The 20,486-nt window shown below is 33.8% G+C and overlaps 1 protein-coding gene and 1 long non-coding RNA gene across 9 annotated transcripts; one reads left to right on the forward strand and one right to left on the reverse strand.

Annotated features, from left to right (window-relative positions):
- Positions 1 to 617: 617 nt before the first annotated feature.
- Positions 618 to 3,655, forward strand: LOC109157104. The gene is made up of 2 exons (XR_002050176.1): positions 618 to 656; positions 3,490 to 3,655. It is a non-coding gene; the product is annotated as an uncharacterized LOC109157104 (long non-coding RNA).
- LOC109157099 (SNARE-interacting protein KEULE) lies at positions 3,514 to 19,004 on the reverse strand. Of its 8 annotated transcripts, none has more exons than XM_019304970.1 (21): positions 18,783 to 19,004; positions 16,066 to 16,124; positions 11,590 to 11,671; positions 10,880 to 10,958; positions 10,640 to 10,690; positions 10,095 to 10,191; positions 9,949 to 9,981; positions 9,235 to 9,360; positions 8,966 to 9,154; positions 8,805 to 8,888; positions 8,635 to 8,733; positions 8,445 to 8,521; positions 8,212 to 8,305; positions 7,636 to 7,761; positions 7,447 to 7,542; positions 5,525 to 5,650; positions 5,363 to 5,440; positions 4,465 to 4,658; positions 4,257 to 4,350; positions 3,881 to 3,970; positions 3,514 to 3,769 (listed from the first exon to the last, which is right to left on the reverse strand). In XM_019304970.1, the coding sequence occupies exons 1-21, from the start codon at positions 18,853 to 18,855 to the stop codon at positions 3,716 to 3,718; spliced, it is 2,001 nt and encodes a 666-aa protein (XP_019160515.1). In that variant the 5' UTR covers positions 18,856 to 19,004; the 3' UTR covers positions 3,514 to 3,715. The 8 variants fall into 8 exon arrangements, with proteins under 8 accessions (XP_019160515.1, XP_019160517.1, XP_019160516.1 ...); XM_019304972.1 differs by lacking the exon at positions 18,783 to 19,004 and adding an exon at positions 11,962 to 12,129; XM_019304971.1 differs by lacking the exon at positions 18,783 to 19,004 and adding an exon at positions 11,962 to 12,140.
- Between the last annotated feature and the right edge of the window lie 1,482 nt (positions 19,005 to 20,486).

Raw genomic sequence — 20,486 nt, forward strand, 5'->3', positions numbered from 1 at the left:
AAGTAATATGGTGGTAGGAGACAATGTACCAATAATAATAATAATAATAATAATAATAATAATAATAATAATAATAATAATAATAATAATAATAATAATAATAATAAAAAAGTTAATACTCATTTTGGTCCCTCGACTATTAGATAATAATAGGCTAATAGCTAATACCCATTTTGGTCCCTCGACTTTAGATAAAATGACGTTGTTGCCCCTCTTTATAACGGTAGATGGATGGCAATTGTAACGAATGACCAAATTAGGTATGATTTTACAACTTAGAGGACTAAATTGGGTACTTTTAATAGTTTGGGACTAAATTGCGCATTACCTAATAGTCAAGGGACCAAAACGGGTATTAACCTTTTACAACTCAAGTATACACACAAGTAATAGTGTGCATTCCCCCAAAACATACCAAAATGCACACAATAGAGCAAAAAAATACACAAATCATACTAAAGAATCAAAGTTAACATTGAAATAAGTACTGCAAAAAAAAACCCAAAATCCATTTCGACACAAGCCAAGAACTATGTGGCTGTTATGCCACCTTTAATCATGCATGACAAATCAACCACACATCAGTGTGATATGTACTCTACATATATAAATGGAAATTTGTTCTCCGGGAAACTATTGATGGAAAATTCTTATTAGTATTATTTATCTACATATAATAGAATTCTAATAAGAGCCAATAATGTTAGACCATTAACTAGTACAAAAAAAGAAAAATATAGATAGTATTGTTTATTAAAATGAATGGTTCATATTATTTTGATTTTAGTATTTTTTTTTAAATAATTTTCTTTATTTATCTCTATTATATTATTTTCTTCCCTTAAATAAATAACTTAAATTCCGTTAGTATAAACATTAGTAACGAAATATTCCGTTAACTATTTATTATTTTAACTTTGGTAGGATAAATCCCGACCGATGTCGCCACGTGTGATTTGCTTGATCGGGGAGTTGCTTCGACCGTTTGCTCTTGCTCAAGCCGTCTCGGCCGCTCCTTTCTTCCCGACCGCTTCACCCGAGCCGTCACTTTCCCGATCCCTTTACCTTAGCGTCGGTGTTAGGAAGGAGACACGTGTCATCGCTAAGTGTGACCAACAGGCTAGTCATATGTGATGATACGTTGAGGACGCATGTGTTGCATGCCGACACCGATTAATGCTATAAATACTAATCTAAGGACCAGGATGAGGGGACTTTTGGAAGATTAGGTCCACGTGTATTAACACTATCAAACTTATTCATTAATTTCCATAAAAAAAAAGGTCTTAGGTTCGAACTCCATCCCAATTAGAGTTGGCATAATTGTTAAACATATACTACGAATATGTTAAAATATATTTATAAAAATATATAATATAAAATTTAACATAAACTTTGTTCAAATAATTAGTCCGGCTAAATACATAACATTTTCAAAGTTAAGCATCAAAGATTATAAATCAAGAACTTTAAAATCATTTGATTTTTATGCATTTAAAAATTAAAATAAAAAATAAAAAAACAAAGTTAGGTTAAGTTTTTTTTTTTTTTCGTTTAAGTAATCTTCTTTTGATTATTTAGATCAGAACAAAACTTAATATTTCAATTATAATTTTGCATTATTGGTATGATTTAGGTCGTTATGGTATTAATATTTTTTGTATGTATTTTTATAAGGGTACAATTGTACATTACTTTACAAATATTAAACTAATTTTTTTTTATCGGACAAAATTGTTCTCACAAAATTGTCATGCCTACGCGACTTAACTACAAAGTTGTTAATCATAAATACAATTACACTTGGACTCTAAAACGGTTGGACCATTTTCTAACGAATTGACAACGTTGACATCCCACTGGCTCCAATTGAACAAGTTCATACATCAGAATTTTATCAAATGCATGAAAACTTCTAAAGAAATTTGTAAGTTAATTTTTATTATATCATTATAACAATATCTATTGTAACTATATATTTTGAATTATTTATTATCATCCTCTATTGACAGGAATTGTAATAATTGTCATTGACAAACTCTCTAAACAATTTTTCTCAATGAGTGTAAATTAAAAAAAAAAAACAATGATTTCATTATTGTTGATGAAAAGTATGTCGCCACTTTATTACTCTTATTAAATTAAATAAAGTAGCTACAACAAAAAATAATACATGCATTTAATTAATTTAGAATTAGATGTCTATAATGTCTTCATTTAAAAAAAATTATTCATTATAAAAAATTTTAAAAAGAGATATAATTTCATTAATTATATTATCTTTATTTTCTACAATTCAACGATTCATTACCTTCAAATTTATTAATTTATTATATTCCCTACATTGTCCATTATCTTCTTTTTATATTAATTAAATATCAAAGTTATAATACAAAATATGTTATACTCCGTATATATTTAGGGTCGCACTCTTGTGCGAATAAGCGCCCAGGAAGGAAATGCGAATAGATCAGCGTCATCCCCGTGTACAGATCAACGAATCAAATGTAATTTTTAAAAAACGACACGGTGACATTTTTGTAAATAACTCGAACTTTGGTGCATGTAAATGTGTTATATGTGCAAGTAGTTGGTGCACCTTTGCAAGTAAAAGTTGCAGGTAAAATCACTTACATATGCACTTACTTTTACCTATAAGTGCATATAAATTTGTCTTGTTAACATTCATTGATCTGAGTTCGCTCTGTTTGACATCGATTTTGTTCTTGCGGGGAGCTCAACGGATAGTTAGTACCCGTGAAATCACCCGCAAACATTCTTACACCTAGGTACAACTACTTAAAACTATGTGCACCTAATTATAACGTCAGGTGCACTTAGTTTGGATGATCAGTGTAAATTTTACTTGCACCTATAGTACATTTTACATGCACTTGTAATACATTTTACTTGCACTTCGATGTCCAATCATTTACGAAAATAGCACCGCATTACATGAAACGTAGGGAAAAAATTACCACTACTAAATATCAATAGGTACTTGTAAGATGAAGAGTTAATAGTACAACTAAGATCTCATCATATACACAACAAAGCAAATTTAAAGCTTTCTAAAGCTTCCTACACCATAATCTCATTGCACGATGTATCCATCTATGCTACCATCAGTAACCCAACTGCACTAACACACTACCAATAAAAAAAAAGGACATGTACTAAAGAGGAAGACAATGACAATGCTACCGAAAAAAGAATTAAGAAAAATTAGAGAAATTTAAACTAAAAGTAATATTTATTTAGATTAGCGTTATTATAAAGTTGCAAATATTTGTTTTAGTGACAATAAAGTCAATCTCTCATATATTATTTTGCATTTATATACTTTAAATTACTGATTTAAATAAACAAATTCAATATTTATTTACCTATGCATGAACATCTCCAATAAAATATTGCTTGATATACTTTGAAATGATTATTTAAAAATAATCATTGGGCATTATTTCATTCACGCAAAGCGCGTAAAAGAACTAGTTATTATAATACATACCATAACAGCACAGAAAAAATCGATTACAATACGGCTAGTACCTATGTCATTGTTAATGTTATATGCCCACAAACTACACTGGCAACGCTCCAGGATTTCATGGAAGGTGTCAAAAAATGGAGAAGGGAAGAATTACAATTGGGATGAAAAGCTAGCTAGGTGGGAGAAAATAAGTGCAAATCAAGATGTAGCAACCATTTTTACCTAGATCTCCAGATCATCCAGTGAGAGTTCATTAGCTTTTAAGAGCTTCACTTTCTGCAACAGTAAGAAAACTCCACATCAGTGCTTGTAGGAAACACAAGTGAGACCCTATCAGGCATCGATCGGGTATATATAGTTAGCTGGAGAAGAATTGAAGTTTCATACCGTAATGAATTGTGGAGGATCATCAAGACTAGATGAACCCAACACTATTTCTCTCTGTAGCTTTGTGGTTAACTTGTGGCAAGCACGTAACTGAGAAATCAGAAAACAAAGAAATGAGATATCAAAAGAAATTGATGGACTACATTGACAGTTCGCTAATAATTGAGGGACCAAATCGTTGATTAACTCTTTGTTGTATCTGAGGATATTCATCATTGAGCATGTAATTGTAATATATACATTTGGTGTCTATAGCCAATAATTCTAATCACTCACTGTATTCAGGGAAAAGAAGCCTCAAAATCCCCATACAAAAGGATTGATATATAACTACGGGGAAGATTAAATAAAATGGTAAATGAGGAATAATTAATACCTCTGACCGAGTTGCGCCACCAACTATAAACACAAAAATGCGTCGACCCATCAGTTTCTTGAAATCACTTGATGCACATCTCAGAATTGAATCACTAAAATAATTTAACACAAAGGGTGAATCAACATATATATATGGACTAATTTTCATTGTTGCCTACTTATGCTTGTAAGATAAAACATAAAATTCAGAGCACATAAAATATTACCTTGAATATCCATCATCGGAACTTCTAGAGCGAGCCCATGTTGCTGACCTCCTAGATCTCATTGAGTGAGGAGCTGGTATATCATGTGTCATTGGTGCACCTCGAGAGGTCCCATGAAAACTTGGGCTTGGATCATTCATGCATGGGTAGTCATTCTTCGGTAAATCACCTTTACTCAAATTTTCTACTAGTACCTACAATATCACAAAAATCCTTTATAAGTACTCCGCGTATCCATCCATCTTGCCATTATAAACTCGTCATTCCACTAATCCACACCTACACAAACTATTAAAAATTTTAAAACACCATTCAAATAATAGGTATCCTCTAAGTGTGCAGATAAAGGCACTAGCATCTTTCACCATAAACGAGGAAAAAAAAAGATGAAGAAGGATTGAGAAAGGGAAAAAAAAAGAGCTTAAATAGCTTATGAAATAAAATTCGAACAAGGGAAAAAATTGCAAAAGTACAAATAATGTAACATTTTATCTATACACTGTTGCTATATTTAAAGATCATTCACTAAATATAGATCATAGTGCATTTCCTAATACTAAGTTTGATACTCTTGGCTTGTATCATGTAGCACGTTTACATTTAACTTTCTCAAAGGAATGGTTGGATTATTAGCTTTCAATTCTCATCTAGAGTTGGTTTTATGTTCCTATTTGTTTTTTAGCATAAGCTCGGAATATTTTCTACCTTCTTTTTCTTAAGGCGGGAAATTTCTAGTGAGGGACAGATTTCATATGTTACACTGCCAACTTTTACAGATTTTCTCATGTTTCTACATTTTAAAATCAGGACCATATAAGAACCACCAAACATTAACAAGGCAAGAGAGATATAACGACATATAGGATAAGGGAACACTAAATGCAACAAGCCATCAAACCTCTATCATGGGGTAAAAACGAGATAATTGCCAAGTTGCTTGTTCATCATGTCGTTCTTTTCTCGCAGCATGCTTCTTCTGAAATTGTTAGGCGATGAGTAGAGCAATTTGTTAGGGGGAGCTCTCTAAATACAAAAGTTGATTTCAGAATCAGTTACACACCTTATGAACATCAAATTTGAGAGAGAAGGACCCACTTGAGCTTTTTTTGTTTTCTGAAGATGATGATCCCTCCAGTAACCTCATATTGTATATAGCACTCATATCATCTTCAGGCAATTGTGCTACCTAAAAATAAATATAAAAAGGCAATGTAACTATTTTACAAAACCATAGTACAATAAAATATTAAGAATCATAATAGAATTAGGTACAAAATAATAGGGTGGTAAAGTAGGGCATTTCAGAAACTGATCTGAAAAAGAAACACTATATACTTTGAAGCAACCACCACCACAACAACAACAACAACAAAAAAACACAAAAAACATGAAAATTTAAAAATCAATTCCAAATGGTAAGATTACTGTTGAAAAATAAAGAATTAAGTTTATCTACAAGATTGTGTCTGTTTATGAATAGGTGTCAGTTTATGGATAGGTACTTACAGTTATGTATTTGTATATATATATATATATATATATATGTGTATATATATATATATATATATGTACTATGTTTCTTGTTAGAAACACACAGATAATATAGAATCATACTAATATTTCAGTCTTATATACATTTTCTATTCCTTGATTTTTCATGCCTAACGTTACTCTCCACCCGCCAGGCCATTCCATATTTCAAATTCAACATGGTATCAGAACCTACTTTCCTAGGGTATTTCAAACATAAAAAATTGTATTTTTCAATTGCATGAACAGTAAAGTTATTGTTCACGCGAAACTTTAATTTTTCAAATTACTTGCTTTTGGTGAGTTCTTTTGTCAAATTGGTGTTACCCATTCCTTCTACGGTCTCCGGCGAACCTAGCAAGCGGCATTGCCATCTCCTCCGCCATGCGCTGCCACCGTCGCCGGACTTCCGACCTCACGCGCCAGCACGTGTGGTCACCTGCGGCATATTTTTTCGGCGAGACCTTCCAAATATTCTCGTCAAGCCTCTGCGACTCCATCTGTGTATTTCTCCAGTGAAAATTCCAGATTGTTGTTTTGCCCTTCTTTGGACCTTTTGGTGAAGTTTAAAGGCTTTTTGGCTTTGTTGCCAAACTTCTTTCCGGGGTGCTTTTGGTATAACCGTATTTGTTTCTTTATTTTTGGTATACCATATTTATTCCCTAGGGTTTTCAAGTTTGGCACCTTTTTTATTTCCGAAGGCCTCTTTTGTTATTCACTTATCCTATAATAAGGGGTATAAACAACAATCATGTGGTGTTCTCGGTATTCATACTTTATTCTTTGGGTGTATTTGTCATTACTGTGGGCTCTACTACATCCCCTTTGCTGCTCATGATTTGTTTGCTCTGCCGTTCTTGATGAAGATTGTTGTTGGCAAATCCTAGAGTGCTTATGTTGTTGTGAGGGTGTTCATGTTAATCATCATCCTTGGTGCCTTCTTTCCCAAGGGTTGTGTATAGCATTGTCCCTCCGAAGCCATCCAACACTGTTATCCTCTAGCTGCTTTTAATCTTCATTTGTCATTTAAAGTAAGGTAAAGTGTATGTTTTAATCCAAGCTTGGAACTTCCAGATGTTCTAGCTTAAGGGGACTGTTGAAAAATAAAGAGTTAGGTTTATCTATATGTACTTACATAGTTTACATCCGGATAGGTGTCAGTTTATGGATAGGTACTTATAGTTATGTGTTTGTATATATATATGTACTATGTTTCTTTGTTAGAAACACACAGATAATATAGAATCATACTAATATATTTCAGTCTTATATACATTTTCGATTCCTTGATTCTTCATCATTGCTTCCGCCTAACTGGCGGGTGGTTGTTACTCCACCCGCCAGGCCATTCCATCTTTCCAAATTCAACAATTACTTTGTATAGCAGACATAAAGATTTATCCATTAGAAATAAAGGCATCCAAATTGACAAAAGTAAAGAACGCAAACTACCTCCATTAGTTTTGCAACTTTATCATCATCAAACTTCTCAGGGTGGACCGCAGCATATATCATTAACAAGCGCAACTTATTTTCACGCGTTATATCCTATAACAGAAGATTCAAAATTTAGAATGTAATTTAAATGCCATTTTAAATTTATAGTTTTATACACACTAGACACAGTCAAACAGTTCCCACCTGTTTCATTTTCAGGAAATTGATGACATCCTTTGTTCCTGCATCACCAAAAACAAGATTTTGTTCTAATTCCCCAAGTTCTTTAAGCCCCATTTCTCTGATGGTCCTATTCAGCTTTCCAGCAATCTAGTTTTTTTTAAGAAAGGAAAATGAAAATAGAGCATCAGAAAGATAGTTTTAGTTAGAAGGGCTTTTCCTCTTTTTAAAGAAATAAAATTCTGTAAAGTAGAGAATGGAGCAACTGGTGTCTCAATAAGTGCAGATGTTCATCAAGAACATTCACCAACATAGTAGACACAAACTTGGTACAGTACAATGATGTATGTTGTTTTACCTAATTTTATAAAACCATTTCATTTTCAACTTCACATTGTTTTCACAATTCAATGAGTGATATTTGTGCCTTTTAATATTTTATATAAGAATGGACGCCAATAAAATATGATACAAAGAACAAACTGAGATAGGTTGCTCTTTTGCATATATAATCATAACACAGTACATCCCAAATTTGAAATAAAGCAATAAGCTTGGTTGAAATGGTAACAGCAAATGCAATTTGCAGACGAGACTCACATCTACATGGAGAGAGAGCTTCTCGATTTGTTCACTATACTGAGGCAAAGCTTGAACCATCTTTTGTAAATCCCGAGTAGACAATTCACCATCTCTACAAAAAAGATTACTTCAAAACGAGGCAAAGACACTGTTCTTAAAAAAGACCAGTGGCTGTTCCAAATTCAAGGCAACAATCAAGTTCGTGTAGAACGGTGAACTAAAAGATCTTTAAAATGGGGGGCGGGGGAGACCTTGAAGTTTGCTGGATTTTTGCAGCTTTGTTTTTTGAAACAAAGTTTGTCATCTTCTCGTGCAACCTTTCACTAGCCTAACAAATCAGTAAATTGACAAATTCATGAGGCATACATCTGAAAATTTGTGAACTCAACATTTATGTTAAAGACTTAAAAACCAATCTATGCATGGCAGTATGATACATACATCTGCAATGTGGGAATGGCGAATCTCTAGCCAGATTGGATCGTGATCCTCCAAAATCACATCTTTTTTCTCAGGAAGGCCACCCACTTTGCTTGGAACCTAAGGATTAACATCAATTGATATGAAGCAGAAGGAAACTAGCAGGATGAAATTAAGAAAGCATTGCCTACCTCATGCACATACTTATTCCCTTCCATGTTCAGCAAATCATGACACATGGCATCATATGTCCACTCATGTATGATGGGAGCAATCTGGAAACAAGAGAGAAGAAGATTAAACAGACAAGAAAATGGTAAGCACAGATAATCCAGGCATGTGGCTAAATAACCTGATCTACAGATCTATCCACAATAAGTAGATCGCATGTTTCTGTCTGAGGAAAATTAGGAATGGTAGTTTTGTATTTCATAAGACAATTCCAAACTCCAGCAGCAAGCTTTGTTGGAATCAAATCACGAAATGTAGTCATTGTGGTAGGATCAAGTTTGGCAGCACGGTAACGCACTGAAGGAAACTCCTGTGGAAAATCGATGTTAGAAGAAGGCTCAAAGCATTGCCAATTGCAATAAGTTACGAGCATATTCTTCAACTGCATACCCTCAATGAGGCAAGTACTGTAGCAATGCGGGAGGCCATCAAATTCAAGGATGCATCACCTTTGCAAGAACCCTCATCATCTCCAAAAAGTTCCTCTAGAGCCCTCTCATAATCTGTGACAAAACCCTAAAGCAAAACATGTGTCAAGACCAAACAATAGCATTGTCGGTTCATGATACATGAAGTCATGAACCGAACCTAAAGTTCACTGATCATAAACATTATAGCAAAAAGAAGGGCTTCTCAATGGGGTTTAAAGACTAATAAATGGTAGGGGAAATAAAACAGGTAGGACTTCAAGTGAGATTGATTGGAAACCAAAGCATATAACAGGATGCTCCACTACCACAGAGGGAGCTTACTACTTGTATGCTAGACTCAGGCTAATGCCCAACCCATGCAGATCTTCAAAGACTACTGCTAGATGTAGCCTGAACACTTCCAGGATGAAAGGGAAACTATACAGCCATGATAGTTTTCTATACCATGAAACGTTTTCCACCTAATAAAAGGCATTTAACAGCACTCCACACAATAATTCCATTGCTTAGTCAAAAATTTGGCTATCTAACAAACTCACAGAACTTCATTACATTTTACAACTATTATGACACAACATATAAGGGACATTTTAATAATAAGATCTCAAATTCGTATAGAAGTCAGATTATTCAACATAAGATTCTTGGAGTAATGCAGTGATGCAGTGTATACCTGGCTGTCTATGGCAAAATACTCCAAGTTCATCTGAATAATTACAGCCAATAATGAGAACAATAAAAAAACAATTCGAACTATCCAACAAAATTGATACTACAAGAAATAAATAAATACGGAGTAAATAGATAAGAAACAGTAACCTCTCTCAAGGCACCAATGCGAGACAGGACAGTGGTTTCCTTCTTTATCTGATTAACCAATTCTTTGTCAATAGGTGAGCTGAAGAAGATAAATGCCCTATAAACAAAGTGAAAATGTTCAAATGTGCACAAACACATACATCTATATAAAAGAGAGCAAATATTACAGCAAAAAGAATTAAGACTACTGCACTATTTACTCTACCGTAGTTTCCTATTTTCTACCAATCTACTGTAATCTCTTTTATTCTTATTAATTCTTCTGAAGGTGAGGTCAAGGGGAAGTTGAAGGGAGAGTTCAGGGAGAAGCATCAAGGGTCAAGACAAATGGATTCCAACAGCAAACAAGAAGGGACAATCTCTTCATACCACACACACTGAATTTCACATACCTCTCCTTGTAAACCAGTACTCAACCCAATAATAAAGCTCTTTAACAATAATATATTATATACAGTACAGACCCTTCAAAATCAGATGCTTGATACAAGGGTGAAAACAGATATTTGAATATTTGATTTTAGAATGAGTAGAGGATAACCTACTTTCTGTATAAAGGTGATTTCCCAGCCATGTCAGATAAAAACATTATAACACTGCATACCAGACAAAAAAGGTTTGAGAATTCCAAAGTCTGAGAAGAAATAGGCAATATGCATAAACAAATGACAGAAACAGTAATAAATTCCAGTTATCACTAATTTCTCTAGCATATTAGAAGCCAAAACCTAAAATACACTAATGATTAACAATGTCCGCAAAAGCAGCTATGTAGGATTTATTACTTGTTTTTAGTGGGTTGAAGGAAGTATACAGCATCCATTGTGGGCAGTGGCTGTCGCCGCTTGTGGATGTCTTCAACCACTGTTGGCAAAAGGGAAATGGTTAGTCTAAAAGAGGTTAAGCTTGTATGAAAAAATCTGTAAAGGGTAAAATATCAATCCCGATTAAATGGAAAAACAAGGACAGCAAAAAACAGGCAACTAACTGCAGCTATGCGCTGAACTAGCTTGAGATAGATCCTAATGTAGTACATGCTTCCAAAGTGATTTTTAATTTCTATACAAATCTCCATTAAAAAGCTCCTGCTCAGACATTAGAGTTTACATGTTTCTTAAAATCCATGGTTAAGGCAGTTTTTAGGAACAAAAAACAAAGACTGAACAGTGGGCGAATTAGACAAAAGCTCTCAAAATGGCATTAGCATTTTGATGTCAACAGAATTTGAAGTTTTGCAGCATAACTGCATAAGGGATCCATTATGGTATGATTTCATTCTTTACCTTCCAAAGAAACATGTGCAACCAAATAGAGTAACCAAACCCATCCATCATATTACATCTAAAAATACAGAAACTAAAAACTTATTCAAATCATAATCAACCCTATAACAGAGGCATTTCTTGTGCACATTTAAAAAATCATTTGAATCAATTAAAAATCAAGATAGAGGAGAAAAACTCTATTGTCCTGAGACTGGCCTTTCATGCCTTACATGAAACTCCTTCATCTGTAATATCTGCCATCTTGCACGCATATGACATTATTTTGACTGTTAGTTTGTCCATGATGAGTACCTGCACATCACATGGGTTAAATACACCAAGCGAAGGAAAACAGACCCAAACATACACCCCCTGTATAATTTAAAGGAATTTATTCTACTTCTGGTCCCTCAACTGTGGTGGAATTTTCATTTATGGAGCTTGAAATCTTGAATATAATTTTTCCACTTTTAATGCTAGACTTTAAAAAATGTACCACTTTTAGTCCTTTTAGCTGCATCTCCAGTGAGCATGAGACTGAAAATTTCACATACTCATCATGTGACACTTCTTTTAGGGTAATTTGGTCCTGGAGTTTATACCAATGATATCACTGCACTCCTGGAGCTTGTACGAATGCTTCCATTTTCCAGAAAATTTCTCACCAGTGCTACCAAATCATTTTTGCTTTCATGGCTCAATCCATCCTCCATCTATCCCAGATCTCCAACATCACCACCACTTGCTCTGCTGCTGCCAGACAGTTTCAACTACAAATCCCCTAGCAAAGCACACCTTAAAATCCAATGTAATACCAGCACCACCAAAATTTTCTCCTTCTGTTTTTCCTTTTTGGGTGTCAAATCACCACTTTCAGGAAATTTAGAGAGAGTAATTTAAAAAAAAAAAAAAACAAAAACAAAAAAACAAAAAAAAAAAAACTCTTTAATTCTGAAAAACTGCACGAAATTAAAACCCTAATGTATCTTCAAAATTTTAATCCTGAGCAAACAAACACTGCGAAACAAAATTGATGACATAACTGTGGGAAAAAAAAAAATAATAAGTCACAGTTGAGCACCATAAATGGAAAGGCTATAATAGTCGAGAGACCAAAAGTGAAATAAATTCTAAATTCAAGTTTTCACAAGCAAGCAATGATTACAAAGATTACAGTATGAGAAACCAAAGTCTGCCTTAGTAAGATGGTGTGTTTCTTATTCCAACATGAGGGTGAGCACATTAATGTCTGAGACAAAAGCAATATGGATAAGGGAGAGAGGGAATGCATGCAACTAAGACAGGTGATATATGTATCTGAGAGCTAAAGCATCAACAATGTCTGTTAACTCTTAATTAGAACAATCCCCAATTCCAACCTAGTTACAATTAGATGGACCAAGATGCAACATTATTGCCTCCTAGTAAAAGTGATTCCAGGATTTTAGCTCAGTTGGGTAATACATAGGTACATGCACACACACACACATACTTCAATTTTTCTATTGAAGTATGATTTTCTATTGTACTCTTGTGAACAATTTGTGCATATGTTCTTCCCTTTTTTTATTCTCACTGTTAGCTGTGTTAGTTGTGAAGACTGAAAAGGCCAGTTGGAACTCTAGAAGAGTGGAAGAGGCACTCTTTTTCACTTTTTGTTTTTCCTTCTTTTCTACGTAACTTGACAATTTTTACCCCACTAAATAAAAAATTTCAATTTTTACGTGGGGGCATTTCAATAATTACAATCAAATGGGTTAAACTGACCCCACCGGTAATAGAGCATATTCATCCCAGCTCACTAGAATGTCAAGTAGTAGTACAATCCCGTCCAAGAATGTTTAGCTTCAAAGTCATTATGGGCTTTAGTGCATTAGTGATGCAGCAGAAACTGAGGGTGGTTTCGACACCCTCACTTAGACTCTCCTAGAAACCAAAGAGACTTCTTTGGTTGAGAGAAGTAGAACGAGATGCAGTTTGCTTAAAGCTAAGAAGAATATACTTTATTGAAAGGTTGAATGTCCAGGCCAAAGGCTGCAAGTGCATTGATTGGGGAAATATTACTACTAATCCCACTAGGCCTCATAAAAGAATATTTAATGTAGAAAATAAACAAACGACTGCTACTAAAAGGATTCCTAACTGTAAAATAATAAAGGTTTATTATTATTTCTATACATTGAAAACTGTACATAAGATCCTATAGTTATATATTTATATATACAAACGAGACACAAGTTGGGCTAAGCCCACTACTAATGGACAGTCGTGCTAGAACTCTTCATGCAGGAGAAAAAAGAATTTGGCAGAAATTTTTGTTATGGCAGACCTACGGTTTAGGGTTCCGATACCATATAAAATAATAGAGGTTTATTATTATTTCTTTGTATTGAAAACTATACATAAGGTCCTATATTGATATAATAATTATATACACATGAGATGCAAGCTGGGCTAAGCCCACTATTACTACACTCTAGGGTTAAGGTTTAATATTCAATACTAACACTACTAAGAGTGATCTCAATCTTTGAAGGCTTCTAAATTTCTTTAAATTCCCAATTCTAGTCAGAATGCCATGCATCAGAGCCTTCCTCTTGAATAGAAAGTAGAAACTCGCCCTCAAGTTACCAATAGCACTCAGATACTAAAAACATCCTCTCAAAACTCACATAAGATTGCCACATTGAGAGTCTTTAAAATTCCCAGGTCTTTTGGTAAGCCCACCATGTAGGCATTGTCATTTACTTGCTTTAGGATACAATATGAATCATAAGTTATTTGGCATCAGTTTGCTAGGAGCCCTAGCTGGAAGTCATTCTTTCTGCAAGTAAACATTGCCATGACACCAACTTTAAAGACTACCCAACGTCAAAATTCATCTATTGTAGCTTTGAATTTAGCATTACGCCATTACCTTTCTCCAAACCTCATCACACCTCATTGGCCATTTCTTAAGCTCCCCTACTCTTCCTCCCCAAGCAAGGCAACTTAATTAAGTCAAGAACAAGCTTGAGCAGTCGCGAAGCTTCAAAAAAGCAACGGAAAAGGGTGATTTCTCTACAATGGAGTGAATGGACACTATTATTTAAGGAAAATTTGATTTTGCAAGTGTTCAATCCCCTTGTCTTCACTTCTCCACTCAAATGCATTTGATCATATTTCCCCATGTTCCCATTTACTACCTCAGTCTAACAATCTGTTGAAATTCAAAGATATATCAAATACTTCCACAACGTAATCCAAAAATGATTCAAGAACTTGGTGTCATGGTCTAATGTGATTGACTTAGGTAACCCTTGTAGTTGGCCAATTTCACAAATGCTACATTTTGAAGTACTTGGTGTCTACTTACAATGAATAAAGTAAAGAATTTTAGAAAACCTGTCAACCGCCACTAAGGTAGTACTAACTCCCCATTTTACATGCTAGAGTCCTAGGACAAAGGTCATCAATAAATCTTCGCATATGGCCTCAATCCGTTTATTCTTGAAATCTATTGGCCATCAGGTTCCCTTAATTTTTATTCCTAGAAGCTAATCTATTGGACTCCATGGTGTAGTCATAAACAAATCCTTGTCCTTGGGAGCATAATTGGTATAATTGAAACAAAAATTGCTCATAATTAGGGGTAGGGAATGTCCCGTTAAACAACCCTTCACCTTTGACCAAAGTTGTACTTTTACATACTGCTACCTGATACACCTCCGTGAGGCTTGCATTTGATCCTCCACCTTTGGGGGTAGTTTTTGTATTCATTTTTGTTGTTGACGAACTCCACTCTAAGGTTTTCCTTATGATCTTCGACAATAAGGAGTGTCCTCATCACTAGAATAATAATTACTAGGCTCAATATGTGCAATGGGTTGTTGAGGGCAAACCACATGATGGCTTTGCGGTACTCCCTCAACCCCTTGTGTGACTCTATGCCCTCTATTTCCTTACAATCCTAGACAGCACATCATGTCACAAAGACCACTGAGGGTCCTTTGACTCTCACCATGCCTTGGTTTTGGACTTAGAAAATCATTTGCATATCACTTGTGATGCATTTGTAATCACCAAACTCCATATTCATCCATGGGATGGATATCACCTTGTTCAATAGGTCATTAAATTGGATGAATCATGACTATAATACCACCTGATATAGCAGAAATTGAGGAGGGTTTTGACACCCTCATAAGCTAAAATCTTTGCTTGGACTTCAAGGAACCAAGGATACTCTTTTGGTTGAGAGAATTATAAAAACATCTCGCATAAAACTAAGAATAATAATAGTTCATTGAAAGTTGAATTTTTAAACCAGAGGCACAAGCATAGTTGTAAGATAAATACCACTGTAAATCCTAATAGGAATGATAAAAGAATACTTAATTTGAAAAACAAACAAAATATTAATAGTAATGGGATTCCAACCCTACAAAGAGTAATCCCAATCTTTGTAGGTTTCTAGCTTTCTTTCAATTACCAGCTCTAGTTAGATTGCCCTATATCAATTACTATAGCCACGTTTGAAGGTTTGACAAAGTTTTTTGTGCTGGCTATAAACCTGCTGCCCACCCGGAGCCTGTCTTTATTCATTATTAATTAATATACAACATAAAAACAATTGTACTTTTATATGTAAAGAAAGTAACACAACAGCAGAACAACTCAAATTATGAGTAAATCAAAGGCTATAGGCCTATAATTTCCAAACAGACCTTCCATGTTGCTTTTGAGTCCTTTGATTTTGCTGATCTAAGCATTTCACATAGTAATCCTGCAAATCATATGGAAATATTTGAATAAAATGCAATATATATAAATAAATAAATATAAATAAATAAATAAATAAATAAATATATATATATATATATATATATATATATATGAATAAAAGCACCACATAGTGTTCGGAAATACACCATTCGGGTGGGGAGTTATATAGTGCATTTTTTTGGGTGTGTTGTGTGTTTTTTGGTGTATTTGTGCATTTCATTGTTGTGCTTTTTTCCTAACACTATTGGTGCCTTTTGTTAACACTGTTGGTGTATTTGTCAAGCGGCCGCATGGCCGCACGAGAAGGCACGGTTGCATTTGAACAAAAGTCTATATATACACACACACACATATATATATATATATATATATATGTGTGTGAGTGTGTGTGCGAGCGCATGTGAGCATGTGTGTGTTTTTATTACTAATAAGATACTATTTAAAAATGAGTTAAATGGGGGACAAAGCAGCAAAATTACTACTTGAATAGTTGGGCAACCAAACTGATACTACATATAAATCATCATGTACTCCTAATATACAATATCAGTATCTATCAAGCATTCACACTTTGATTGCCTAGTTGATAAGGCACATTAAGAAATATTTTCAAGGTGGGGTTCTAAGTACCATATCTAACTACATTCAGCTTTACTAACCCAAATCAATAAGGCTGCCATGATACAACTTATCTAAAGCTTTTCAATGTCAAAACTAGGAATGAATAATTAGCTAAAACTCAGTTTGACCTATGTAATAACATCTTAAGTCGGAACCAACATCAAGCTTTTCCACCCACTTAAATAACCTCAAGTTGGATAGACTTAGGTATTACCTTCATCTCAGGCATAGTAGCTATTTTCCACAAACTTTAACATGAAAATACAGAGAAGACAGAAAAAGTGACATGAAAAATCTAAAAGCAAAGAGATTACAAAGACATAATTTTTAGGGAATAGGATTTCAATGGATTTATTTATCTATCTATCTATCTATATTTATGTGTGTTTGCACATTAAATTTTTTAGAGAGAGAACAAAATGCTAAGAAGAGTCTATGTGTATCAACATGCATATCTAACTTTTTTTGAAAGTCGCATATCTAACTTTTTATTTCTTTTATTTAGTAAAAAAAATATGTGTCTACACGTGACAAGTGTGGCATGTAGACACTTGATTGGTCTAATAAGAGTTGTGTTAATACAGCATAGCTTAGTTGGCATAAAAGTTTCCAAACAAGTTTACACAATGGTCTCTCTTGAATTAGAAACAACAAATGAGGGTAAGTTCCAAGAAGTATTACAACACCAAACTTATGCCCCTGTAGTAAAATAAGTTCCTTTACCACCAAATAAATTCACTGAAGAGAGAATATGTTTTGATGTCATAGAAATGACAAATAATGTTCAATTGTTAGCTATCAACCTGATATTTCACCAGCACATCATAGTTACCATTAGAAAAGGCATTTATCACCCGTGTAGATAAAATAAAGAATCCAATCATAAATGGATGAATGTCAAAAATTTATAGCTAGAACTACTCCTTGTACTAATGAGGATCAGTAGTGCCACATCGAATTGTTCCTTGTACTAATGAGGATGAGAGGATCAGATCGAAACTTTCTAATCTACATATAATTCTACTTTCCTTCTGCTACATTCAACTCTAACATGTTGAAAAGCTTGAGGGTACAACACCATACCCAATAATTGTTATCCATTGTTGTTGATTTCTTCCAGTTGAATTATCAAACAATAAAACATCCAAAGATAGAAAACCAAGAGAAGTGCCTCACTCAACCCGCATCAAACAAATAAAGGGAAAACAAATATTTAGTCCCCTGAGTTATGCCCCAAGTATAGACTTAGTCCTTCAGTTATTGTCGTATCGATTTTTGGTGCCTCAATTATTCCATTAAATTTAGAAAGAAAATCAATTCAAAAAAAAAAAAAAGTTAAAATGTAAGACATATAAACATGGAAAAAAAAAATGGTGCATATAATCATGGAAATTTGATTTCCTCTCTTTCTCCTTATATGAGGCAAACATTTCCCATGTTCAAGTGAGTTCATTTGACAACCTTAGAGCTCCTATATAAGGCTCTTACCTTTGTTTACCACCAAATTGGAGCTTACGGTTTGTCAAATAAACCACACTAGAACCTCAGAAATTCTCATATAAGGAGAAGGGAAGGAAATCAAAATTCCATATCTACCCCTGCCTAAGCTTTTTTATTCATTTTTCATATAAATCTAACAAAATATTAACAAAAATGATCAAATTTGCAGCTTCAAGGATAACTAAGGACTAAAAATAGAAGACAATAACTGAGAAACTGAGTGTATACCTATGGTATAACTACGACCAAGTCATTTTCACATAAATAAATGACAACTTTAACTTGACTGTTTCATTTCCACTATCACTAACGAAATTAATGTGCTTTATTGAATCTTGTTCATGTCAGTTTTAACAATATCAAACTCTAAAAATATGCTGGAAAAAATTATTCCACAAATTCTATTCAAACTAAATAAATATGGAGTAATTTCAGACGGATAAGAGAAGGCTTTTATCTGTATGAACACGCAACAAATCTAACAAACCAATTCACGTAAAAATCGAAAACATAAACATTATAGTTAACAATGACTCACTATCACGGGTAATTTGCCGAAAATACTTGTAATCGATGGCGTGCGAAGACATGTCGGAGTCGGACATCGACATTTTTCTCTCTATATATGCAGGTATAAATGTCTTTAGAATTGATCGATCGAGAAGCAGATCGCATTGATGGCCCTCAGTGGTTTAACAAAGAGAAAGGTGTCCAGACTCCAGATTCCAGAAATGGTAATTCTCATATGATAACGGAGACTCTTCAAATTTATGGGAACCAAATTATTGAATCAAATCCTTTCAAAAAAAAAAAAAATTTATTGAATCAAATGGGTCGGGTCGGGTATGATAACCTTAGGACATGTGGCAAGTTCTGATAAATTCCATTTCTTTTTTTGAATAAGGATCAAACCCTGGTGAATATTAATTTTGGCGATGATTGGTATTAGATGAGAGATATTAGGGGCTCTTATAGAAGCCTAGGGAAATTACTACCCGCATGGTGCTGTATGAAATAACATATGGAAGCTCTGGGTCCCCCAAAATGGAGGATTTTCGGACGTAACAGTTCTAATAAATTCTGTTTCTTTTTTTTTTTTAATAAGGATCAAACCCGGTGAATATTAATTTTGGCATATGATTGGTATTGGATGGAGATATTGCGGATTGTTATACGGTGAAAAATGATTATAGAAGCCTAGGGAAAATTACTACCCGCATGGTACTGTATTGAATAACATATGAAAACTCCGGGCATGGCCGTCCCTGGCCATGTTTGGCTAGGGCAAGCGCACAGGGCCCCCAAATTTTGGGGACCCCAAATATTACCAATGTCCACACATTTACATATATAGTTTAGTTGCTATGCCCCAAATTTTGGGGGGTACTTTTATTTAAAAAAAAAAATCTTAGTATATATTTATGGTGTAAATATTAGATTATTAGTGTTGGTATAACTTATGTATAAAGAAATTATGACGGTCTAAAATTCTACAAAATTTATATTCCTAATTCCTAAAGACTTGATTTATGTTAGAGTTATATATAGTCCTATAACTTATAGGAATTAAGGCGGGTCTATTTGACTATTGTAAAATTATTATATATCAAGAGTAAAAAATTACACATATTCCTATTATAATGCATATACACAAAATTTGTATTCACAATGGAGGAATTCGATCTCAGTAATCATTAATTTGAAGTGTGTTGTGTGTGCATTTGACATCCTCAATTTTTTTATTCTTCATAATAAAAGGATGAAAGTATGTAAGTTAAATATTTTAATCCTTTAATTTTATTCAAAATTTTAAAATTTCTTGTATGTAAGTTATTCAATAATCCTACCAGGACTATGTGGTTTAATGGTACCCGGGTTGGACTTCCATTTGGAAGATTATGAGTTCGAGCTTCAGTGGCGTTACTGGTTCTTTGTGTTTCAGTAGGTTGAGAAAGTAAATGCAATATCAATTTCTGTTGTTTATGATCAAGTATATTGTAAGAAAGATTTAGGTGAATGATTTTACATCTAAATATGCATGAAGAAGAGGAAGAATGTCACTTTTCAAGTGAAAATTTGAATGATAAAATGTCACTTTTCAAGTGAAAATTTGAATGATAATTTTTTTTTTATTATAGATTATTATATATTTTGGTACAATATAATATATCTTCATTTGATTATAGTACGTATATTTCTGTTACTTAAAATAATATCAATTAGCTATTCTATCCTTCTATTT

This window comes from Ipomoea nil, unplaced genomic scaffold, assembly GCF_001879475.1.
Source record: "Ipomoea nil cultivar Tokyo-kokei standard unplaced genomic scaffold, Asagao_1.1 scaffold2761, whole genome shotgun sequence".
Classification (NCBI taxonomy): domain Eukaryota; kingdom Viridiplantae; phylum Streptophyta; class Magnoliopsida; order Solanales; family Convolvulaceae; genus Ipomoea; species Ipomoea nil.